General features: G+C 41.4%; 1 protein-coding gene across 1 annotated transcript; it reads right to left on the bottom strand.

Moving 5' to 3' along the window:
- Positions 1-23: 23 nt before the first annotated feature.
- On the bottom strand, positions 24-11,339 carry LOC110171926 (fibroblast growth factor receptor substrate 2-like). The gene is made up of 7 exons (XM_055155213.1): positions 10,964-11,339; positions 9,159-9,248; positions 8,366-8,456; positions 7,391-7,577; positions 3,571-3,714; positions 3,154-3,314; positions 24-2,339 (listed from the first exon to the last, which is right to left on the bottom strand). The coding sequence occupies exons 3-7, from the start codon at positions 8,429-8,431 to the stop codon at positions 1,272-1,274; spliced, it is 1,626 nt and encodes a 541-aa protein (XP_055011188.1). The 5' UTR covers positions 8,432-8,456; positions 9,159-9,248; positions 10,964-11,339; the 3' UTR covers positions 24-1,271.
- Positions 11,340-12,392: the final 1,053 nt, after the last annotated feature.

Raw genomic sequence — 12,392 nt, 5'->3', positions numbered from 1 at the left:
TAGCCTGCAACGGCGCTTCTAGAGATGCAAAGAGGGCAAAGAGGGGAGAGCTTTCACCATTTGAGTTACAGAAACAAAGTTTTTGATGACCTCACCCATGTAGCACCAGTGCACTGCAATCACAATTGGCTGCAGGTGCTGGGGTTAATGACGATTCAGATCAGAGAGCATCCTTTTCGGGTTAAACCAATTGGATTTCAGCATTGAAAATGGCAACCTAAATGAGAGCTTGGAAAATGAATTGCACAAAATCTTACAGCTAACCATAAGGAGGGTATGAACAGAGCCTGAGAAAGATCGCTAAAATACTGAACATGCATGGATGAAATCTAAAACCTCTTCTGGCATGTTTTTGATGAGGGATCAATGTTATATAGGGTAGAAAACAAAACAAAAATATTTTGCCTAATACTCCTCTTGAAGATCAAGTACAAAACCGACTCAGGATTTCCTGTCACTTCATCACACAAATAAAAGACAAAAGTAGTGAATTTTTTTTTTTTTCTTTTTTGTCCGAAGTACAAATAAAAATGAGCATTTATTGTGGCGAGTTTTACAGTTGTACCGTGACACAGCAGCGTGAGTATAAAAGATATAACTGGAATGATCATTATTATTAATACTGTCGAGTACCTTTCACCTTTGACCCCAAAACAAGAACCTAAAATCAGAGAAACGTTTGAGGAGGCGGAGTCCAATGCTCCGACAGTCCGAGAAGCGAGCAGCACCCGAAGGCGATTGGACACTTCACCGATAGGGGAGGGGGAGCACCCAAAGGAGGAGGGCAGTTTGGACCCTTCACCCAAAGAATAAGAGGAGAGAGAAGGGAGAGAAACAGGAGAAAAGAGGAGTGAGTGCAGAAAAGGGATAGAGAGAGAAAGAGAGTGATGGAGAGAGAGAAGAGAGAGAAGAAGGGAGAGGAAGCAGAGGAGAGAGAGGAGGCAGAAGCGGAAAAGGCACATTTCATAAGAGTCCTGTCTTTTGGAGCGTCGTCATTTTTGTACCAAACTCATGATTTACGCCGCTGCCCCCTGGAGGTGACGTTGTGCTTCCTTTTACATCATTTGCCCCCTGCAGGTGAAGTGTCCAAACTGCAGTGCTGCCACAGTGCTCTTGGTCCCACCCCAAGTCTTTAGACCACGCCCCCTGGAGAGACAGAGACCCGAGCTAAACCAGACCCAGGTTTCAGGCCGTGACCTTGGTGAGCAGCCTGGTCTAACTCTAAACCTGGTCTAGACCTAGTCTAAACCCAGTCTAAACCAGATCTGCCCTCAGGCTGTGGCCTTGGTGGGCAGCTCGGTGCTGTTGTGGCGAGTCTTCCTGGCGGTGCCGTCGTCTTTGGGGCGGGCCTTTTGCAGAGACGACATTGCAGCGGTGCGCTCAATGTCGATGAGGGCATACAACTCGGTTCTGCGGGTGGGTGTGCCAGGAGCGGGGGAGGTGGGCGTGCGAGGCGTGGGCGGGCTGTGGTTCGTGTCCGTCTCCACCTCCACGTAGTTGAGGGTCTGTCCCTCCAGGGGGCGTCTGATGTCAAAGTTAAAGACTGTGGGAGCATCGGCCGCGCGGCGCGAGCTTCGAGCCACGTGAGCGCTCAGAGGAGCTGTCACGTTCTCAGTGTTCACGTAACAATGCGCGCTGTTCGACACCGCGCTGAGCGGTGGTGGGCTGTAGAGGGCACTGTGCGGCGCGCAGCTGAAGCCGTTTAGGGCGGAGGTGGGCTCCTCTGGTCGAGCCCGCGCCTCCCAAACCGGAGGCAGAGGAGGCAAGTTCTCATAGTCCAACAGCGCCGTGCGGCGCAGAGCAGAGTTATTCACGTTGGGGTCAGGGGTTAGGGGCGGAGGCCTGTGGCGGCGAGGGGCGGGGCCGCATGAAGCAGAGCCGTTGGGTTGAGGTCCCGCCTCCTCCGACTTACCGGCCTCTGATTGGTCCTTGTCCTGTTTGGCCGTCTCCGATTGGTCCTTTTGTCTCTGCTGCTCCATCTGCTGCCGCTGCACTGGTGTGGGACCCAGGACGAAGCGCACAGCCGCACCCTCCATCTGCACCACAGGCTCCGGAGCAGGCACAGCCATGGGTACAGCGGTGGGTACAGTGGGCACAGAGGTGGGTAAAGAGACTGGTACAGAGGCGGGTACAGCGGCAGGCACAGAGGCAGGTACAGCGATGGGCACAGCAATAGGTACAGGCGAGGGCGTGGCGGGCACGGGAGGCATAGGAGGTGCCCGGGGAGGAGGGGGAGGTGTGGGGGGACAGAGGGGAGACGTGGGACTCTCCAGATGAGTGCTAACGGTCAGAGGACTGGACGCCTCCTCCAGACCTGCCGTGTTCACGTACGTGTGCACCTGCAGTGAGAGAGGGAAGACTTACTATACACGGATTATTTGTTTATCAACACAGCGGATGTGCATGCAGCCTGAGTGCAGAAAGCACCGCTGTCTGTGCAGTTAACATAAAATCAGAGAAAATATCAGCTAGTGCCAGAATTAAAACCGTGTGTTAAAATAAGTTATGATGCAGAATGAACATTAGTGAGTGGGATACGTCTTGATGACCCGTATGTGTTAAATGCATAAATGACGAGAAGAAACATTTCAAACTTCAGTAGCCAGACCCATACAACTAGCCCCGCCCCCGAGGAGCCCGAAATCTGCTGAAATCCTACAAGACACTGACATGATACTACACAGGACAGCGGCTCTTTCTGCAGGACATTTATCAATGATAAATGTGTGTGTAGTCTGCAGTGTCCCTGTTGTTTAACTGTCAACAGTTTTTCTACTGTTGACTCGAGTTTCTTGTTATAGATGCCAGGTACTAAATATTTAGCAAAGTTGTAGACTTTTCTATTTCTTATTAAGCTGCAGCAGCTCTTTCACATTTTGAGGATGTTTTGAGCTCTTAAAGAAGAAAAGGTCATTACTGCCATTGGCACTCATATACCTTTGCTGCTCATTTACATAGACATGGAATGTTGTGATGTCATGTGTATGTATAACCTCTGGAAATACAATTATAAATACTATTACAGATACGATTATAGATACTATTACTACTAATAATAAAAGATTGCACCTAGAGCAGGAGGGTTAGTGACCAACCAGTACAACAATAGTACACAAAAGTACACAAAAGTTATGTGTGGACAGTACGACGTACCTGGTCGTCAGACACGAGCAGAGGGTGTGTGGACTCCTCACCCACAGAGGGCAAACGGGTGCTAGCCACAGATGGGTGCCGCGTCGATGGGTGAGACGTGTCACCCACTGATGGGAGACGGGTGACACCATTAGGCACAGTGGGCACAGAGTATCCTGGAGCTGAGAGAGCCACATGGGGAGGGGAAGGAGCGGGAGAAAGAGGGTAGGAGAAGAGTTAGACAATAATGTGTTTTCCCTGATCATTTCTATCAGTGACAAGATCCATTCTCCTGCCACAGCATCTGGGAGGGCATCTGACACACCACAACATCTGCAGATGAAGAGACATTTGACCTGCCCCCATCTCAGCCTAACACTACATGGACACAGGAGAATGGGAAGGCATCTGACACACGGGGATACAGTGGTGCTGTACCTGCTGAAGTGTTGGTGTGCAGCGCTCCCTGGTGGCTGGGCTCCAGTACTGCCTCCTCCACCACACTGATGCTGTGGCTGTGCATCACCTCCTGAAGCAGGTTAAAGATCTCCTCGGCTCGGGCACATTTGAACGCAAAGATCCCTGAAAACAAAACAGACAGAGCTCAGTGAGAAGGGCCAGAGGAGAAAGATCGGCACTCAGATTTATCAACATTTAAGAAGATATATTATGCTTCAGTCAGTTATATAATTTGGACATTTTATGATAGCTGCACATCACACTTAGCCAGGCTAGCGCCACCTAGTGCCTCTGCTCAATTTTATTTCTCTCCAGCAACTAGGTCAAGAATCAAAATACACTTGACGGTTTGCAAAAACCCCGGAAGTGCAAGTGTCAGGCACCAGCCAATCAGTGATGAGCCATATATTCTAGGTTGTCAAAGATTCCTGAGATCAAGGATTTAACTCCAGAACAAAGAGAATATTTGGTGAATTTTATCAAGGGGCAAGACGTTATTGCCCTTTTTCCTACGGGATTTGGGAAAAGCTTAATATACCAGTTAGTCCCGTTAGCGGCGCATTACATACGTGACTACCAAATAGTAGCGATTGGTTATATGATAAAAAGTACCCGCCTACAGTCAAGCGAATGAATTGTAACACTGCGAGGTCACACGGTTTCTACGAAGTGAAACCAGCTGATGAATCAGGTTACATCACACTAGCGAGCAACAAATTTTTTCATTTATCCCAAAATGACTACTCAACGCTGTCAAATCATACACATATTACTGATTAAGAAAATAAAATTCGAGAACAAAGTCAGTACAGAGCAGTGGGTAGGTGAAAAGAAGGGTTGATCGGCAAAAATGAGTGAATGTGTAATTTAAGATTGTATAATGATTCGTTCACATTTGAGCAGCTTTGAGAGGGTAAATAACTATAACAAGGTTAAAGCTCTGACTGGATTTTGTAAAATGTGTTTGCAAAATCGACCTTTGTTATGTTTTACTTATTTACCCTCTCAAAAATCGCAAAATTGAGATACAGGTTTATAGAAAAGTGCAAAGACATCTAATTTCTTTGTGCAAACTCTTGGAGCCTAACAGTCTCACCCATTTCTAAGCCTGCTGTATAAAGAAGTACATTTACCATTTGTGTTTTCTATAGACTTTTCAAAGATTCAAATGCTAAAAAAGGTCCTATATCACACAAAATGAATTCTAATACTACTACTTTGTGACATAAGGTGGAACAGAGCATTATAGCCTGAGAAGTAGACGGACTAATAATGTAGGATTACTCAAACATGCGAGAATGAAATAAAAAAACAAAAAAAAAAACAGCTTGTTTCTGAGGAGATAACACTAACAAAGCTCAGAAAAATCGATTTTTTGTCATAAAGGATTGTTAAAGTTCACTCCCTGTTCAGCTCTAAGCTTGTCTTGTCACTGTGTACATCACAGAGGGTCAAAGGGAAGAACACAAGACACAGGACAGACCAGAGGACCACATCTGGACTAGAAAAGACAGGGACTAAAACGGGGACTAAACCAAGACTAAGCCAGGACTTGGACAGATCCAGTTACTTTGGCGTCACATCACACTGGTCACTTACCGTCCTGAGTCATCGTCAGAAGCACAAACAGAGACACGTTTAAAACACAAATAAAACAGAAACATCAACAGCGTTCGTTAATTCCATGGTTGCCATGGTCACGGTAGGCTGCTTTTCTGGCTGACACACTGCGCAGTATTTTAACTTTTTACATTTTTATCTTAAATTTGTAACATTTTGGGTTTGTTTTTCTTGTATCCATGGTGACCCTGCATTGAGCTAGCATTGCAAACCAGATAGCTCTGAAATGTTACAGGCTTTCTATACCAAATATAGCAGAAGACATTCCAGAAGGAATGTCCCATCTCATCACTGACCGAAACAAGAGAGCAGAGAGAGAGGCTTAGGAAAGCCTTTCCTGTTGTGTCTCCAGAGTTCACCTGGCTCCCTCTGGAGGCTGCTGTGATACCAGGGCTTCAAGACACAGAGGGACACTTTTGTCCGGAGTGCAGTTACCCTCCTCAAACTGCCATGACAATGGATCTGATTATTCTGAGGCTTTTATTTGGGCTTTTCTATTATTATTATGTGTGGTATTTTACTGCACTCAAATTGCCTTTTGGGGACAAATAAAGTGATATTAATTGATTAAAAACCTGCACTGCTCCACTGTGGTTCGTTGTGCAAAATCATTAAAGAGACCAGGGCCTGTTTATAAATGTATCAGATTTTCTAAACTTTTGTTATCCCTTCAACACTCTATGAGACAACTAATGCTGTCCAATGCTTCCGAGAGACCACACTTTGATCATCACAGGGCAGTGGTTGAGTAAAGAATTCTTAGTTGACTGAAGTCCTGCTGATTGACTGAAAAGGGGGTGTGACCACAGACTGTATATTAATGGACATAGTTAGCCCACTAGCCACTGCGTTCCAAATAGGAAGTGAGCATGTGCACAAAATGAGTCCTTCGAGCTCTGGTTCCAGTTCATTTTCTATTATCAAAATCTGTGTGTCTCTGTGACTTCTGTTGTCAGACTCATCATTCTTACTAGGGTTATTTCAATATCAGTATCAGCAAAAGCCCTGATGCTGATACCTGAAAAATTTGCAGTAAGTACTCAGACTAAATCACCGATCTGATACCTCTGTTTTTTTCCAGAATGAAGACCCATAGATGCAAGCAGCTGCTGTTTACCTCGGTGGGTAATGCTATCGCAAATGCTCAGAGCAGGGTAAACACAGATTGTGGAGGCTCTGCAGACTCTTAAAACATGTTCATACTAACAAAAAAGACATTTGTTATTACCTTCATTTAACCTTTGGTGTGGACGCTGAACTTGGTAAAATAACTGGGAGACTGCAGCCTGATAACAGCAGCAACAGCGATAGCTAACTTGGATTTTGTGTACACTGCTTAATTAGCCATGTGCTCTTTTTATCAGCACTGTGATAGTAAGTGAAAGTGCTTAAATTGGCTTAAATCAGCAGTACTTTTTGTCAAGATAATATTTTATTATCAATATTTTAGTCCTCTAAATCTTATTTATTCTTGTATTTCTTTAAAATTGCCTTTTAGAAGATTTATTTTTTGAAAATTAAGCAACCAGAAGTGCCCTCTAGCAGTATTGGTGTCGGCAAGGTATTGGAATAGCACTAATTCTGACAAAAGAAAAATGAAATTCTGTCAACTGAACTAAAGTTTTTTTGAATGAAGACGTTTCACAGCTCACCCAAAGAGCTTCTTCAGTCAAGGTTGAACTGAACTGAAGTAGTAGCTTGGATGAGTGGCGAGGGAACAATGTAGAAATAGGCAGATTAATCTCGTGATTCAAAAGTTTTATCTGTTTTAATATAAATACATCATTTCCTAGTTCTTTTTTCTGCATAAATAATATTCTTTGCATAAATTCCCAAGGAGTTGCAGTCTTGTGAGTACAGTTTGGGTCACATACATAGAGATCCTCAAAAGTTTTGAGAGCTTTTGTCATACCCCCTTTTTAGCTGACTAATCCATTGGTAGGACATGTATTTAGCCCACCAAGAATTTCTGTAGGTTGACTACAGCACTAATACAAATACCAAAAAATACAAAATCTTCAGCTAACCCACCCACTCACTTCTCCTTTCTGTTGCTGTTATCCCATATAAATCCTTATAATCAAAATAAAACGATTAGTTGACTAAGAAAACCAGCCCTAGATCATTGTATTGTATTCTATTTTATTAAGAATTAGCTAAATATTTGTACAGTTTTTACCTTGCCCGGTCTGGCATCGTCGTCCTGACTCGAAACTGAATAGGTTGGAGTCGTATCCATAGCGTCGCAGACACAGATATGGCCACCGCACATCATCACGCCGATGAGTGTGCAGTACAAGCTCCGCCTCCGTCAGCTCCATCACACCACACCCGAGCTCGTTCCCATCGTCGTCCACATTTATCACCTGAAACATAATATGCATGTAAACAAATAAAAACTTAAAGAGATTGTATTTTACTTTTATCTGGTCTTAACTGCTAACACACAACATATTTAGAACATGTTATCTCTTACTGTTTTGAAAGTGTTAAAAAACACACTCTGAGTCCCCTCTCCCTTCAGTCCCTCTTAAGAGTGGCATCACAACATGTATCCCACTAATGAAACTACTGCACATCGCATCAGGTTAGTTGCTGTTTGCAATTGTGTATCATGTTTTTTTTATATTTATGAAGAATTGTTGTGTGTGAACTTGGGTGATGTAAGTTTGTGGGATGAGCCTTGTACATGTTGCACTGCTAACAGTAAGGATGGTTTGAAATGGGCCAAAATATTGGTTAGGTCAGAGTTTCTCCAACTGTGAGCATCACCAGTGGCAAAGCAAGCTTTGTCTGATGGTACTAGGCATGTCAATTTGATCAAATTAAAGGGCCAATTTTATGCTCTTTTCTGATCTATGTTATTTAATGTTATTTCTTCATCAAAAACATAGCGTTAGTTATGTTTTGTTTCATTCACACAAGTGTAACACGCAAATTCTGCATATTTAGGCTGAGTTCTTTTTTCAAACAGAAAACAGTGTTTTTTCTCACAATAATCATAACTGGAAAATTCCATATCATAATTCCTAGATGGTACACCAGATTCCCTACACTTCTAGGGAATTATATCCACAGTGTTGTCCTCCATTGGGACTATAGTTAGAGAAGCACTGCATTAAGTTGGGTTTGATAGTCCATGGACTGAACTGACCTTGAATTTGCTCTGATGATTATCTGGGATGGACTCTTTCTCTGGACAGCTTAAACAGCCACCCATGGTTCTTCACAGCACCATCTGATGTCTGCAAACAACAACAAAACATGTTTAGGCAAAAAAAAAAAAAAATATATATATATATATATATATATAATATATATATATGAACAAGATGCTGAATGAAATGGTTAGGTTGTTTGTATTCTGACCTCTTGATAAAATAACTGAATCCTTTTTTCTAGCATGAGGATTACGGTCTTTGTAACAAATATTACATTTTGTCATCACTTACATTACTACAATCATTGCCTTTATTTTGATTTTGATAATAATAAATAACAGGATCTCTATAGCGCCTTTCAAGACCCCCAAAGAACTTAATAGTGCATTATTCATTCACCACCACAGTGGTGGCAAACAACTAAGCCAAAGCTTCAATAGTTAATAGGGCAGACTGGTGGAAATTAGGCTGCTAATCTGTGCCATCTCCCACCACCGTCAACACTAATATCCCACGTTCATACTAGGCAAGTGGGTGAAGTGTCCTGCCTAAGGACAAAATGGCAGTTTACGCCTCACTTTGGCATCTGATAATAAAATAATAAAAGATGCCACCAGTGGTATCCAAGCACTAACCAGGCCCAGTCCTGTTTAGCAAAAGAGATCAGAAAAAAATCATTTTTTGATGAGCAGTTGTGGCCATTAATGTAAATATGTAAAGATTTACGTCTGTATAACACACAAAATCAAATAATTTATGAGGTGAAATGACAGTTGTGGTTCAAACCTAAATCGAGCCTCCAGTTGCTCCGGTTCCATCTTCAGAGTCGCACAGAACGACATTATTTTGGTCCAAACTCATCAATAGCTCTTCGGTCTGAGGAGACACACATGAGACAGAGGAGTTTAGAAAAGATTCAAACATAAATCATGGCACACAATTAAAGCAAACCAGATACTTGTAATTTTTAATGATCAACTATAAGGTTGTGTTTAATGGAGAGGTCTACAGCCAATCCTCTGTCAGATGCAAAACTTTTGAGGAACACAGGACTATTTTCTGTGTTAAATGGTTATTATTTCAAAGGTCATGTTTAAGTTTAAAACATCAACAATGAAAACCATTTTTGTTTAAAAAAAAAAAAAAAAAGTACAGAAACTTGAGATTAATAATCATGATTCATTTTTTTGCCATTCATTGCAGCCCAACTTCTACAACCCTTTAACATTACACTCAAAAAATAGAGAAGGGACTATGACGTCTGTGGTCCTTTGCCGTTTCAGTACTGTTCATTTCAAATACAAAGGTAATGATATCATGAAAGACAAGGGACATTTTTTAAGTTAATTTTATTAGGTCCTGCACTATTCCATTTAATTAACCTCCAATTTGTAAAAAGCTAAATTCACATGTTGCTGAGAATTGAAGGTTTGATGAATACTTTTTATGAATTGATTATTATAACATGTAGAAATCAAAACTTTTAGAATACTGACAACATCATGAAGAACAGCTATTTTTTTTATTTTCTATTTATCTATTATTTTTTTCATAATTCATTTAAGCAATACAGGCAAATTGGAAATCAGCAAATATGTGTGTAAATATTAAAGATCCTATATTACGCAAAATCGCCTCGTGAGATTTAAGCCATGTTATAATGTTGTTACCTCATCAAAAACATACCTGGAGTTGTGTTTTGTTTCATTCACATCTCCAGTGCTCAAAATGCTCTGTTCCACCTTATGATGTCATGTCGTGGTAGTTTTTAAGTTAACAGCTAATGTTTACTTTTAATTCAGAGGAGATTGTCAATTCCAGGGAGTACAGAGTTTAGAAACACAGTGAAGCACGTGCTGTATTACCACAAAGTATCAAGGTGGAACAGTGTTTTTCAATTTGAGAGAAGAACTCAGCCTTAATATGCAGGGTTTGAGTGTTAAACATCTGTGAATGAAATAAACACAACTACAGGTATAATTTTTGATGAGGAAATTATAACATAGATAAGAAATTAGCGTAATATAGGCCCCTTATAGTAACAAAATGACTGATTCATCAAAAATATTACTCCGATAACTCTATAATTATAATCACAATTCAACTAAATCAGGAAAACTGACTGAAATTTACAAACAAAATCGCAAATACTACTCTTTATTAACATTTCCCACGCTTATAAGTTGAGTAAACATGGTTAAAATACCCCCCAAAAATGTTAAGGCTATTGTATGATCCTAGTTTTAGATAATTTGAGTCATAGAAAATGTTTTGATCCAACCCAAGGCGAAACCAGGAATTGTGAGCCAAGTTTTGACTCAGACCTAAACCAGGATTGAACTATAGGATGAACTCAACTTTAACACGGACGTAAACTTGCACAATATTTGATTTAAAGCAGAATCTGTCCGTTTGTATCGTGTTAAAGCGGTGAAAAGTGTTGGATCCGTGATGATTGGCTGAGTTTGGGGCAGAGAGTGTAATGGCAGCTGACCTCTCGCTAACTTGAATAAGCTAACTGTGATTTGGCTCTCTAATTAGCTTTCACCACATTCCCATAGGACTCCCGGGTCCCACCAAGTGTTAAATACCTCCACAACTGTCCTCACACGTCTGCGCTGGTGTCCCCGATCCAAATGTCCAAGTCTCCACGCATTCACACACTTTTTCAGCTCCTGGTGGGTGAAAGTAAACCCAAAGCGATCCACAGCTAGCCGCAGTTAGCTACAGCAGCCGAGGCTCCACCATCTTTCCGCGGCGCCAAAAAAACAATTCTTTCAAAGGTGTTCACGGCTCATTTTCGCACAAATAAAGCCACAAATCGCGGTTAAAAGCCATGAATTGTCATTTCTGCTTCTGTGCGTGTTAAAACGTGGCGTCCGTGTGTGTTTCTGAGACAGAAAATCAAAGTTTGAAGCGCTTTTCTGCCGCTAGTCTCCGAGAGTTACGACCAGCGTTTTACCACTACCCGATTTGCGTCAAAAGTTGTGTGCGCATGCGTAGTTTCGGCTGCCATCTTGACTACGGCAACTGTACACTGACAAAAATTGTTGAAATTGTATTTGACATTTTAATTTTATTAATAATATAGCAGTTTACTTGTAAATATTTACTATATTTGTTTATTATAAACCAAATTTATTATTGAGACAACACTATTAACACTAAACAAATGAAAATTTAAAGAAAAACTCATTTGAAAGCCGTGTGTGTCGGAATCTATGGGAATTTGCGCATAGCTTCGCATCCGCATTGGACAAACTTGGGAAAAATTGCTTCATTTGTGATTACACAGAAAAAGTCTGGTCCGCGACATGAAATAAGTGTTGATATGAAGATCTGACAGTATTTGACGGTTTATTTTATGTTGTTTTGCTAAAAAAGAACAGTGAAACGCATCAGGCAGCAACTTTTTTCTCCAATGTGGTGAAAGCCAGCAGGGAGGGAGGGCGCATGCGCAGGACGTGTGGTTTGGGAGGGACATGAGTAACAAAAGTAATGGTATGTCAGTCATCCTAAAAGCTTAAAATTAAACCTTTTATTGAGACATCCACAGAAATGAGTCATCTTCTAAAGGCTTTAAGGGGCAAAACTATTGAAAGACTAAACAAAACCTGGATACAACCATGCTTAATAATGTTACATTACATTACACTAACTACTAAACTTATAATATTAATACTGCTATTCCCTACTAATAGCATACTGCTAAAAAACATATGCCTATTGACTATTACTAAATGCACTACAAACTTTCAGCTACTGCTACTGCTACTACTACTACTACTACTACTACTACTACTACTACTACTACTACTACTACTACTACTACGCCTGTTACTATTTTTCTTACCTCACGGCTTACTACTTTTCATTCTTCTACTAACCTATTACTACAAATACTAGTACAGCTGGTACTACTACTGCTGCTGCTTCCTACCAGAACTACTACAGAAAGTACAATTACTTCCCTGTAATCATAAATTAAGTTATAATTATTCCGATTCTAATACTATTCCA

This window comes from Boleophthalmus pectinirostris, unplaced genomic scaffold (genome assembly GCF_026225935.1).
Source record: "Boleophthalmus pectinirostris isolate CB_2022bp ecotype Guang Dong unplaced genomic scaffold, ASM2622593v1 HiC_scaffold_2, whole genome shotgun sequence".
Lineage (NCBI taxonomy): Eukaryota > Metazoa > Chordata > Actinopteri > Gobiiformes > Gobiidae > Boleophthalmus > Boleophthalmus pectinirostris.
This window is presented reverse-complemented; position numbering and strand designations above follow the sequence as displayed.

Excerpts from the sequence above, each read along its gene's own strand:
- LOC110171926 (XM_055155213.1), bottom strand. The coding sequence starts at position 8,431 with ATGGGTGGCTGTTTAAGCTGTCCAGAGAAAGAGTCCATCCCAGATAAT. Across the intron at positions 7,578-8,365 it reads ATCATCAGAGCAAATTCAAG|GTGATAAATGTGGACGACGA; the intron begins GTCAGTTCAGTC and ends ATTATGTTTCAG. Across the intron at positions 3,315-3,570 it reads GCACACCAACACTTCAGCAG|CTCCAGGATACTCTGTGCCC; the intron begins GTACAGCACCAC and ends TGGCTCTCTCAG.